The 14150-nt window shown below is 38.0% G+C and overlaps 1 protein-coding gene across 5 annotated transcripts in view; it reads right to left on the bottom strand.

Annotated features, from left to right (window-relative positions):
• Positions 1–14150, bottom strand: part of LOC129775903 (myosin-VIIa) — an 84786-nt gene that overhangs the window by 20262 nt on the left and 50374 nt on the right. For all 5 annotated transcript variants that reach the window (XM_055781128.1, XM_055781130.1, XM_055781129.1 and 2 more), the window contains one exon: positions 8028–8074. In XM_055781128.1, the coding sequence (XP_055637103.1) occupies positions 8028–8045 (18 nt within the window). In that variant the 5' untranslated portion in view covers positions 8046–8074. The remainder of the gene's footprint in view (positions 1–8027; positions 8075–14150) is intronic.

The following is a 14150-nucleotide window of genomic DNA, read 5'->3' on the forward strand; positions in this document are numbered from 1 at the left end:
ACACTAGCGAATAATTTCGTAATTATTGATTGTTTTTCTTATAGTTTACATGGCTGAGGACTAGAGGGAGCAATATTTTTTTTTATATTTTTTCTTGAAAACTTTTTAGGTTTATCATATCCAAAAATCAGAGAGGCGTTTTGTTTCTCGTTTTTGAGTTATGATTTTTCAAGGTTAACATGTTTTCAGTTTTCATTCAATATTTCTATTCCTATACTAGACTACCATGCGCCCACAATGATTTGTAGCAGCTGTAACCAAGCAAACCATTTGTCATGACAATTGTCATGCGTAAATGCGAAAACAGAATACAGGGAAACTTCGATATAACGTACCCTCGTTATAACGTACCCTCGATATAACGTCACTCGATATAACGCACATTTTACCTCGATATAACGTACACCTTTTCAAAGTGTAAAGGAAAATTTTTTTCAATATTTTTTTTCTGATAGAACAATGAATTATCTGTATTGCGATGCTAAAACAAGTTTTGTACCTTCAATCAATCTCGAAATACAGCTGGTTTTGTGATTCCAGATTCTAAATGAATCAAGCTTTAATCAACAGTACGAAGGGAAAAATCATGAGAAAGGCTGGCTTCGTCTTCTGATTGAAGTTATTCATTAACTTGACTAAAACAGCAACACAATAATGTATTATAGACTACGTTTGTGAGTACTTTATTATGCTTCGATATAACGTGCAATTCGACACAACGTACACTTTTGAAAGTGAAATGTACGTTATATCGAAGTTTACCTGTAGAAACATACGGTATGAGGCATGATGTCGACGCCAACCTCTCTCAGTTTCTATTCTGTATTCGCATTTTCGCATGACAATTGTCATGACAAATGGTTTGCTTGGCTGTAACACATTATCGATACTCAGTGGCGTAGCGTGACTGGGTGACACTCGGGGCGGGTGTCTTGGGTGTCACCGCTGTAATCAAATCTTTGTTTTCATTCTCCAATGAAAAATAAAATTTACCGAAGCAAGAAACATAAATATCAGATAAACCGAACATGAAATTGCAAAATCTTCATGCGTCTTGACTTAACAGCAGCAAATTATCCGAACACATGTCAAAGTCAACAGAGTTGGTAGATCTACTCTCGATTGATAACAGAGTCAATGCTTCAAGGTATGCCGCAAATATTTGTTTGATCAATTTCAACTTTGATAAGCCTCTTTCACCGGGAAACGCAAATAGCTAATAACTGCTTCAAACTCAAATCCCATTTCACAATAAACTGTAAAACTTCCAATGCGGTCTTATGATTGACATCTCTAGGTTAATTCCAGCGGCTTTGAAATGTCCACGAAATCTTGGTACCTCTAGCAATTACTGGGTTTCAGTTTGAGGATCAACGTCTTCAGTTAGCCCTCAGATACTGCTGTCATGCTTGAATTGCCTTACAAATTTCGACAACTTTTTTGGCGTTTTTGACCACTCTTGTAATCCCCAAACTACCAGTGCGTTGAGTCTGGTTACAACGTTGCTCAGGGTCAATCCTTTAATCTGCGCTAGATCTGGTTCACGAGTTTGCGTAAACCTTGTTGTTGGTATGAGGCTTCCATTGTTGTGTTATTAATAGTACCAATTACCGATGCAGCAGATCGTATATGAAGTGAGAATCTGAGATCACCATCACATGATGATTGATGCGTGGACGGAGTAGCTAGAATAGCACACAAAGATGGTCGGTTGAGGGCCCTGAATTATGAGCTCACGATCGTTCGCTTAGTAGCGGACACGCATCCAATCAGACTACATAGAAATTTGATCCTAACATGGCTGGAGTGTTGTCGAATATTGTAAACCTTATGACACGTTATGAAATTTGTAGCGTAACTCGCCATTTAATGATTTTTTCCCTGTATTAAAGTGACTTTCAACACATATGACTGATTCGTCCACTTTATTTCCATTTTTTGGAAGAATGTCGGAAGCTAACTCGTTATCATTAGCGTGAGAGATACGAATGTTACCGCTGCACCAGATCGCCTCTCACAAGTAAATTTAAGGACGTTACTCAAATTAGCAACCTTTTCCATCCAAAAAGGAAAAAAAAGAAAGGTTCATGGTATTATTTAGTGAGGAATTTCACATGAACATTTCTATTGTGAAATTCCTCACTAAATAATACCCGCCAGTGAGTAGATGCGAATGGACTCTCAAGTGTAAGGTCTCTATGAAATGAACAAAGAAGAATCAACAACGGACGATGTTCATTACAAATTTTGAAAGTTTAATTTATTTGGAATGAAAAACATACAGGGTCATTCAGATTAAACGCCTTGTACCTCAATGAAGCATTATGTCTTTACTACAGTTTACGCAACACATATTTTCTACAAAAAAAACTGAGATAATATACTTTTTCAGATGAAAAACACAGATTTTATTATGGCATCCGTGACCACAAAAGCTTCTTTGACAACTATCGTAACATGCGGCTGCCCGTTGTCGTGCAGAAAGGAGTAACTTCATAGCGTTTTTATATTCATTTTATTTTACAATGATTTGTTTGCTGTTTGGCAAAGAGTAAATATTCATTCGATAGAACTCTTTCTGCTCTACAAAACTATGTTAATTGTATTTTTAAGTTGTTTACTTTGTTTATTATTTTTGAGACTTAGAAATGGAATACTCTGAAGTTAAAAATCAACTTTTCCTGCCCTTCTTTGCTTTTCATCGAGGTCAAAAAGCCGTCGAAGCAGTCCGGGACATTTGCAACGTGTATGAAGAAGGTGTCATAGGTGAGTCTACAGCACGGAAATGGTTTGAAAAGCTCAAAAATGGCGGCTTTGACATCGATGACACGGAAATAAGTGATAGTCGCTAGGGGCGAGGTCTTGGAAGTAAGGAGAATGCTTGAACACAGCCCACTTGAATTTTTTCAATTACTCTTGAGTTATGCGAGCAGAATGGGGCCGCGAATTATCGTGGATTAGGAACAATCCTTTCGCCAATAAACCTGGCCTTTTGTTCTTAATCGGTCCAAGACTTCACAATAGTAGGGTGATGAAACAGGCGTTCGGCGGTCAACGATTCGATAACACTGAAGAAATCCGTGACTCGAACGATTATGTAGAAAAATAGAAAATAAAACGTAGATTACGAAAACCACCTTGTTTTTTATTCTAACTTTATTTTTCCGCGACTTCCGAGGCACTGAAACTTATTTTTTGAACGACCCTCGTAGATCTATATATCTGATCCAAATGGTGTGCAAGCAAAATGTTTACAATATTTGAAAGTGTTATAATCCAGAAAAGGTCGGAATACATACGAAATAATCATCTGGTTGAGAGCAATAGAAGGTGGACTTTATAAACCTATAAAACATGTGAATCCGTAAAAATATCTAATAAAACTACTGTGAATCTGGAAAAAGACTTTTTTATTTATAGGTTTGGGAACATTTGAATACCTGATTTTACACAAGTGCGCTAAATTAGAGCATTCAAAAAAGTGGACAAATCATGATCATATCTTCGACTGGACAAACCAACATCATTTACTTAATCATTTTTAGCAGAAATATTCTCTTTTAACAACCTTTTGGACTTTTGGGCTATGAATTGTTGTTCTGATACTGCCGAGCGAGATTTCCGTTTCCTCATGAAAATACCCGTACCAATATATACTTTTCAATGATCTTAACTCTTTACTGCTCTCGTGGCCTTATCTTAACTCTTTACTGCTCTCGTTTACTGCTTCGTGCTCTCGTGGCCGAGTGGTTAGCGTCATAACTAACATGCCGGGTGTTCGGGTTCGATTCCCGTTCTGGTCGGGGGAATTTTTCGTCAAAGAAATTTCCTCCGACTTGCACTGTGATCACGCGTATTCTAGAGCTTGCCACTCAGAATGCATTCAAGGCGTGTTATTTGGCATAGAAATCTCAACTAAGTACTAATAAAAATGACGCAAGTAATACTACGTTGAGACGGCGAAGTTCCTCAAGGAACGTTAGTGCCATTGAAGAAGAAGAAGAAGAAGAAGAAGAACTCTTTACTGAAAAAGGTATAATTTCTTCCGCTCTTCGTCACAGCTTTTTATGTGCTTTTGAGTTCTTCAGCACGGTGGGGCGACCGTATCCATCGATTAAGCATGTTCCAGTAAAAAAATCTATATATATATAAAAATGGAGTGATGTCTGTCTGTCTGTCTGATTCTTATAGACTCGGAAACTACTGAACCGATCGACATGAAAATTGGTATGTAGGGGTTTTTGGGGCCGGGGAAGGTTTTCGTGATATTTTGAGACGCCTCCCCCCTCTCTAAGGGGGGGCTGCCATACAAATGAAACACAAATTTCTGCATTACTCGGAAATTAACCAAGCAAACGAAACCAAAGTTGGCATGTGAAAGTTTTAGGGTGCAATAAATGTTTCTATGATGGTTAGACAGTCCTTCCCCCACTCAAAGGGGGGGCTGCCATACAAATGAAACACAAATTTCTGCATTACTCGAGAATTAATCAAGCAAATGAAACCAAATTTGGCATGTGGAAGTTTTAGGATGCAATAAATGTTTCTATGGTGATAAGATACTCCTTCCCCCTCTCTTAGAGGGGGCTGCCATACAAATGAAACACAATTTTTTGCATTACTCGGAAATTAATCAATCAAACGAAACCAAAGTTGGCATGTGAAAGTTTTAGGGTGCAATAAATGTTTCTATGATGGTTAGACAGTCCTTCCCCCACTCAAAGGGGGGGCTGCCATACAAATGAAACACAAATTTCTGCATTACTCGAGAATTAATCAAGCAAATGAAACCAAATTTGGTATGTGGAGGTTTTAGGATGCAATAAATGTTTCTATGGTGATAAGATACTCCTTCCCCCTCTCTTAGAGGGGGCTGCCATACAAATGAAACACAATTTTTTGCATTACTCGGAAATTAATCAATCAAACGAAACCAAAGTTGGCATGTGAAAGTTTTAGGGTGCAATAAATGTTTCTATGATGGTTAGACAGTCCTTCCCCCACTCAAAGGGGGGGCTGCCATACAAATGAAACACAAATTTCTGCATTACTCGAGAATTAATCAAGCAAATGAAACCAAATTTGGCATGTGGAGGTTTTAGGATGCAATAAATGTTTCTATGGTGTTAAGATACTCCTTCCCCCTCTCTTAGAGGGGGCTGCCGTACAAATGAAACACAAATTTTTGCATTACCCGAGAATTAATCAAGCAAATTAAACCAAATTAGGCATATGGAAACTTTAGGGTGCAATGAATGTTTCTATGGTGGTTAGATACCCCTCCCCCCTCTCTTAGGGGTGGCTGCCATACAAATAAAACACAAATTTCTGCATTACTCGAGAATTAATCAAGTAAATGGGCGGGACGAAGTTTGCCGGGTTAGCTAGTGTTCTTATAAATGTTTGAACGGTTATCCATCAAAGTGGTTCACTACGAAACTTTTCTTCCCGGCAATGCAAATTGTAGATTGAACACATCATTGCGCTGAAGCCTTTCAAACTTCCAGCCATAACATGACAATAACAACTTGTATAACTCTCAAATTCAGAATGTACATGCAAACTTTTTTTGTGTGCGGGGAATGGGAACCGCACAAAAAATCGTACAAACCTTTACCAGTTTACCAGTTTAAAAAAACGTGTTCGGTACACAATTTGAAAAAAAAAAATTGTACGGTAGATCTTCTTCTTCTTCTTGAATGGCGTTAACGTTCCCTGTGGAACTTATGCCGTCTCAACATATGTATTAACTAGCGTCATTCATTAAATCTTAGTTGAGATTTATTAAGCCAAATAACACGCCTTGAATGTATTCCGAGGGGCAAGCTCTAGAATACGCGTGACCACAGTGCAAGTCGAAGGAAATTTCTTTGACGAAAAATCCTCCGGCCAGAACGGGAATCGAACCCGAACACCCGGCATGATAATGTGAGACGCTAACCACTCGGCCACGGGTGCACCCTGTGCGGTAGATAGGGACCGCATAAAAAATGTTTCCCCAAGAAAATAACTCAAATCCAAATCTAGATTTCAGAGGGAAGAGGGGGATGGTAGCGAATTGTGTGTAGTTGGATTGCTCAGATTTTGAAAAATAAAAATAAATTCATGTGTTCCAATTGCAAGAAAAAGCTCTTCACTGATGGCTCATTGAACCCCACAACTTCTCGAACGAAAGTTTGGATTCCGGTCTAGAAATCTCAGCCAGCACTTATGTTTTTCGTTTTGAAAGGATTTCTCACGTTGTTTTTTCTAGCCAATTCAAGAGCCAGACGGTTCTCAAAATCGAGCAGGTGATGGACATCGGGACATCGGACATCGGAAAATTTGCAAAAAATAGCTTCCAACTGGAAAATTCAGGGGGTGCCGGTTTTAATCCGCAGTGTCGGTTTCACAATGATTTTCCCTATATCATTTTCAGCGAAAACGTTACTCAGAATATCGAAGGTTATGTTCGCCGGACCGCGAATATAATAGATTGTATTTATACACGTGTTAAACGTTCAAATCGAATCTGTATTCTATGTACTTGAGTAGCAGTTTTTTTTGTAAATAAATGTAAATAACGATAATTATGTCTGATAATGAGTTTTAGTGAAAATATTAGAAAATTTATAGAAACATAATTAAGTGAGAGACGAGACTAAGTGTTATAGTATTCAAATAACATCAAGTAATGATTTTTATTCATATTTAACAATTTAAAACCTTGATAGTTGTTGTTTTTGGAAGATAACTGAGTCCATTTACCCTTGTGCCTGTACTCTACCGTGGCTGCGCCGAATTAGTTCAGCTGAAATGGTTAGAAAATATTCAACTTTTCAATAATTTTCCATCATTGCCAAGTTTATTCAGTAATGTCACTATCCAGATTGAGAAAAAAAAACGACTTCTATATCGATTGCTAAAATAACTCCGGCAATCATTCAGGCACAACTCGTAAGAAATACCAGATAGAAATAGATAGCAATGAAAACAATCCAATTATTTAACCATAGTTAAAATATTAGTACACCTCTCAACAGATTACAGCTTCATTTTCGGAGTCCATTATCGTCAGCGCAAAATCCACTTTTGTCTCAAAATATCTGTGCCTTCATAATAATCATGCTATGTATAATGATATCACTGATTTATTAATTACAACAGCGGACGGCATTTTTTCTTAGCCTGAACATTCTCAAAACGTAAACTTCGACTGATTACAGGTAGCGACACACCAAAGGGAGGGAGCAAACAATGGAACGCAGCCGTTTTGAAAGTGAATGGTTTTTAATTATTGCGAAGCTTCCGCTAGCAGTACTCGGGGTAGAGTCCACTTATCTCTTATAAATTTAGTAAACATAATAACTTATCCCAAACGGAGTGGCTTGTCTATGGGTGGGCACGTTGAGTTGTTAGAAGTGCAATTAATTCCTCCGCAATAGAGACCAGGCGGCGCTTCTGAAATGTCATTTAATTTTGTGTAAACATTATCTAAATCATATTACCTATTGGTTATCATTGTCTTGGAATGAAATATTTACTAAACCATTACGCTGCACGAAGTACATAATTCGTTTGCAATTACTATAATTGTTTGGTGATGGCTGATCGGCGCACGCTGCCAATCAGGAAGCCCCGAGAAATGCTCCAACATGATTCATGACCACCGAGCACGTGATTAGATACCGAAACGAAGGTAGGCGGCAGAAAACGCTCGACGCCGCTTCAACTTCCACATGGTTTGAATTGAATACACCGTGGTTACGTGTCAAAAACGCAACAACGAAAGCAAGCTGCACGTGAATATGCGGAAGCTGAACTGATTCGGCGCGTCTACGGTAGAGTACAAGCGTAAATGGACAGGGAAGTGAGGATAAACAGTGATTGAATTATGCTTCTTGTTGTCATTCACGTCCTACTAGTACAATAGGAAGTAGTGTTCTCGCCGATTGATGCTGACCGATATACAAACCTACTTCAAAAGCAACAAAAAACCCAAAATAATCAAACCAATATATTTGAAAGAATTAACAAAATATACTCACCCGTGTAACTATAACCATCTTGTCGCCACATTGACTTTTGTTTTAATCTGAAATCATAAAAAACGAAACAGAAATCAGAATAACATAAAACTCATAAAAGATGTTTCTGGGAACGAACGAAGATTTTTTTTTTCATTAACAACAAAAATACAAACTCAGACAAATTTATTACCTATCGTACACAGAAAAGAAAGATTAAGATAGGATTTCACACGCTGGAGTAAAAAAAACATACCGAGAGCGAAAAAAAACAAACAATTTCATTCAAAACGGAGGAAATCTGATCTGGCTCCCTCAACATAATAACTCAAGTCTCATGTTCGAATAGATTGCGATACACTTGCTGTGTCTCGAAATTACAGCAATTTAGTTCGCTCCATGCGCTGAGTTGTGTTTCCCCTGTTGACCATTCTACCATCGACTGGATCCGGTACAAACCATTGTCCACGGAATCAAGTGTTAAGAAAGCCGGCTACGATGAATATGAATCCAGAAACAGCATTTTCATCAACGCAAAAAAAAGAAGTCTCATGGAGATGGCAGCCAACTTTGCACGATGGGAAGGGCACAAGATTTAGTGTGTGAAAATTTACATTCCTTGTAAACACTTAGTCCGAGCTTGGTTATATTTTTCGTTTGTTTGTGTATGAAAGTTGCAGTTCATTGTGGATTTTACGAGATCAATTGAGGGTCTCAGAATGCAAGGGGTGTAACTGACTTGATCGATTTCTCTTCATCAACTTTTTCTTTCTCAACTGCAAAAACGTTCCAATTTAAGTTTGCTATAGAGTCCGATAGATGAGGTTCTGACATATCTTCCACATTGCCAAATACAGTACAGAATGTATTGGCAGCTAAGTTATGACCAAAAGAGAGAGTCGATGTAGAGAAATCGATCAAATCACTTACACCCCTCTCATTCTAAGCCCCTCAATTGAATACAAGTGAATTTTCAATTTGTAGAATGTCGTTATGAAATTAATGGTAATGTTTGCGTTGAATTGATACCAGCATAATTTTCGTTTGGTTTATTTTAGGAAAAAACGTGCTTAATAATTTGTTCTAATTTCCTACATTCTCAATAATAATCTTCAATAATATAATATTACTGGAAAGAAATCACATCTCGCTTGTATTGACCCAGTTAAGCGAAAGATATCAAGACAATATGCAAAAGAGGAAAATAAACATCGCGAATCTAGAGAAATATAAACACGCCACATCCACCAGCTTCGGCAGCTCGGCTCAGGCAGCACAAGTATAAAAATCACCCGAAGAAAAACAAGGTAAAAACATAAGATGTAAAATGATATACTAAGTACCGCTATGTTTAATGTCTCTCCTCACACCAGCTTTTTTATGTATGCTTAGGTATTTCCATCACTTGCGTCATATCACCAACACCACCAATTCACGTCAGCATGATGTTTCCATGGCAAAGCTTTACCGCAGCTTCCACAGTCGTGCGTGAGCCGGCTAGCTATGTGTTTGTGGAGTGGGAGCCTCGAAGTATCCACACCATCACCTACAGCATAAAGTCCTGTCGTCTGTGTTCGTGTAGCTTGGCCGAGAAAAGAAAGCTTGCACCGGTAGGGAGCCTACGTGAAGACCAGTGGCCAACATTTGTCTGATGACGTCTGTCGATACGAGAGATGGGAGAGGAAAAACTGGTTCAAGGTGTGAGAAACAGCCGCAATTGACTTACGCCTCATATCAGCTACCATAGTATGAATACTCTGACTTATGAGAGACTGCAGACTTTGTTGCTACCACTGTTTTCGTTGTTGCCTCGTCGGAGTGTTCTTTTGTGATCATTATGCATCGACTTCATGAAGGGCTGCACCCACCTCGTAAAAAAGCGAGACTTAAAAAGATTCGAAAGGGGTTTTGATTGATGTTATCATAACCTGAGAGGAATGACATTCGCTTCCCCGACTGATGCACGTATTCAGCTGAGACGAAAATCGAAATTTACAATTTTCTCGTTCTAAACAGTTAACAAATATTCTAGTTTCTATTTATTTCAGGAGAACGAGTCAGGGTAGAGGTCGACCACACCGCTTTGAACACTTTTAGTGAGCGGATAATAGTATCAACAATTTATTTGTTGATCGATGACCGAGAATATAACCAACAAGTTATGATCATCGTTTCTCTCATCACAATTCTGAGCGTCTTCTGTTCTCAAGAAATGCCGATCGAAACATTTAATGATCATTCCCCGTAATTTAATTGTATCATTCCCCCTTCAATGAAGTTCTACTTAGCTGCAACAATTGGCGGTCTGACACCATTTCACCTGAGACCCTCGGTTATGAGTGTCTTTGGACAACGAATTTCTGTGTACAACGAACCTCCAGTATTCGATTATTATAGGATGAGTGATTTGAGTGTTTCCATGGCTATTGGTATTTTTGGACCGTCGAGGCAACGTAAGGCTCGCTGTGTACTACGAACATGTTCAAGAAGATTCCTTGAAGTCTGCGACACGTTACCATTTCGGTGGAGAAAGTTAAACGTTCCAGCAGGACCCAACACTGCCTTACAAGACGCCTGTTATCCTAGAAAGGCTGAAAATCACCTACCCGATCTTCGGTCCACTCGATTGCTCCTTTTAAGATATCTTGGATGCCAAGGTAAATACCAGAGGAGCCCGATAAACGTTTCATTCAGAAAAATAATCAATACCCAGTAAGTGTAGCAAAAAAATGTTGAATCTGAACGCAAATCCGTTGGGGAACCCCGGTCTGGAAGGTAATAAAAATAGAATTTTCTTTTGAAAAGCTTACTCCCTCAAGAATGTTGTTCTAAAGGGATTCTTCGATATTTTATTTCGTTGAAATGCAACTGCCAAAAGTATAAGGTCACCTCAAGCAATATAGTAATGCTGTATGAATTTTAAAATGCGTTTTCCTCGAAACTATGTTTTTTCAGCTGGTGGTATCGATATCTCAGGATCCACTCAACCAATTTGGCTGAAATTTGTTATCAGCATGTAAAATTGAGTTATCTAAAGCGTTACATAGCCGTTTCGGATATCTCATTTTTTAGCTTTTTTATGAACATTTGAGTTAATCGAGACAGTAGTGCCAAAAAATTCAGTCAACCTTATGCTGCCCCAGTTAAGGCAGCAAACTCTTTTTCTTTTGATAAATTTTCTGGTTTATGATTCCAGGAGCTACGAAAGCGGTTATTGGGTAGCGATTGACCTGAAATGCTATCAAGACAGCGTCCCTTGCTATTTTTGGGTCGCCTAATGAAGGTAAACCCCGTTGAATATTGGGAATATATTATGGGAGCTGCCTTAAGGTCTTTGGTCGTGTTGCCACACGTACAGATTTGTCTGGAAAGGTACAGATTTTTTCGATTTTTTTCGTACAGATTACATATTTTTGTACAAAAGTGCAGATAGGTACAGATTTTCTGGAGTGATGAATTAATAACACGTGGAGTTGGTAAAACAGATGTGGCAGATATTTGATTTCGATGATTGGACATTTAAGGCGGCACTCAGAAACATTCAAGAAGTATTGAAAGCTTTTCAGGTTTTTTAACGAATTTAACGAGCGAATAACGTGCCTCGTGATAACATGATCAGTTGCCTGAACAGTTCGTTCACGTTTCAATATTCTTACTATAGAGTAATGTGAGGCAAAAGTGCACATTGGCCTTTTTGAAGCAAACGAGCATAAAATTTTAACAACAGTCTATTCGTTTGATACATTATTACTCCAGCAGATCAAACATATAAACAAGATACATTTCATGAAAGTAGGAAAAAGATATGAGGTAAGAATAGTTTTGCGATGTTTTGATCTATTTTTTCAGTTTTGAAGATGACGATTAACTCACCTAAAATAACTGGAAAATTCGAAACTACACTGTCAAGGAAACCTTCATTCATTCATAGTAGATGATAGTGCGTATTCGTTTTTGTGAAGAAGATCAAGAGCTTTTTTTTTTAAATTCGATTAGTTCAAAAATTTCTTGTGGGACAAAGTTGCGCAATGGCTGTGGGGCAAAAAATTATAAAATGTTTTCAATCAAATTTTTGAACGGGACCCACAAGAAGAAAACTGATTTCAATAAATGCTCAAATGGCCCGTTATAGGCTTCGGGAGGGAGTCTCGGAGCGTCGGATTGCGACAAACCTCGATATTTCTGAATCAGCTTTGAGGAAAAAGTTCGTATCAGTAAGTGATTTATGATTTGAATCTTCTTTTATTGACATCTCTACTTCTGCTGGTATGTGCCAGCGAGAACCTAGGGCGGTTCAGATCAGTATTTACGAGTGAGCAGTCTGAGGATCTGGTGGACCACTGCAGAGCACTAGACAAAGCTTTCTATGATATGACCCTCAAAGATTTACGTCGATTTTGCGGAACCCAACAACCTTCAACACGAATTCAACCAAGTTGCAAAACTTGCAGGAACAGATTGGGATTCTAGCTTCATGAGGAACCATCGTCTGTCTCTTCGAACCCCACATCAGCGCAACGAAGCAACAGCACTTCAAGGCAAAGCGTCGGAATCCTCAGAACCGAAATCCAAGATGAGGATGAAAATGAACAATAGCCTCAAAATAATTCAAAATGAATTTCAAATGAAAAATGTTTTAATTTTCACCATGCATTCAATTCAATAACGGTTATGTTTCGATTATGTGTATGTTTTCACAATGAACTTCAAATAAATATTTTTTTTTTTCATTAATGAGTTTCAAATAAATCAAGTGAAGGTATCTATCTATTCATAAACTTGATATATAAATAAATTAATAAAAATGAGTTGGTGTCCGTTCCTCACGATTTGACTCACGAACCGTGCAACGGATTTAAACAGTCAGTATCAGGATTGATGCGCCTTGGTCTGCATCAGGTTTATATATCGAAAAAGAAATTATATACCGCGAATATAGATTATGTACATGAAAATAGTTTCTGTGGGAACTTGAGTGTTCGTAATGATTTACACAATATATCAATTGTGGGTGGGACGAAGTTCGTCGGGTCAGCTAGTTTGTTAATAAAAACGAATTCTGTTTCAAATGTTGGACATTTTCAGATATCTTATATTGTCAGTCTCCTCCCTCTCAAAAATTTCCACGCTGTATGTTCGACCATAACACCCACTCATCTCCACCCATAAAACTCCTCCCCACTGGAAGGTGCCTACACACTCTGGTAATGATGTTTCTTCTGATAGTAATGATAAAGCATTTATCTTTGTTACAAGTTACCTCAGAAGTACAATTCAATAAGTGCGCACTTTAGCCCCGTACGGTGCGCACCTTTGCCCCCACTATGGGGCAAAAGTACACATTTGCCATTTTGTATTAAAATAGGTTTTTGTCTAACTACGAACAAAACTCGAGAAATTCTTGTGCTACGTTTCGAAGGTAATATATATATATACAGTAGAACCTCGATTACCCGCGAGTGAATGATCCGCGAATGATGATTGGTGTACATGACCTTACAGGTGGATGTTTTAATGCTTTCTGTATTGATGAAACATAGTTTTCATGCTAAAACATTTTTTTTCGGGTTTATTCTTTATTTTTAACCCTTCATTGCGTTATCCGCGATTTTCGTTATACGCGGAGACCTAGCCCGACTATTCCGCGGATAATCGGGGTTCTAATGTAGTTACAATTGGGTGAGCAAACTGAATTTTATTTGCTTTTATTTCAAGAGTTATTGGACGACAACAGTTAGGTGCGCACCTTTGCCCCGCACTACTCAACATCAATCTTCGGCAACTGTCGAGTGTTTTTTTTTCTGATTCTAACAATAACAAAACAAAACAATACGATAATCATAAACTTGAATTCTAAAAATTTTATCGAACAGAATAGCGGCTCTAAACTTTCAATAACTGATGCAGCCAAAATTTAGCAAGAGTGTGTATAACAAAAATCAAACAAATGAGTAATTTGAGTATTGACTTGTCTGTTTTTTCAACAGATTTTTCTATGCAACACAAATGTTGAATGGTATTGATTGTGATACAGATTTTTGAAAAAAATAGTACAGATGGAATAGATTTCAGTACCATTGTGACAAAAATTAGACAGCTTGGAGAAGATTGACTGCTCTTAAAGATTCAATGACATAACCTCTG

The sequence above is a fragment of the Toxorhynchites rutilus genome, chromosome 3, assembly GCF_029784135.1.
Source record: "Toxorhynchites rutilus septentrionalis strain SRP chromosome 3, ASM2978413v1, whole genome shotgun sequence".
Lineage (NCBI taxonomy): Eukaryota > Metazoa > Arthropoda > Insecta > Diptera > Culicidae > Toxorhynchites > Toxorhynchites rutilus.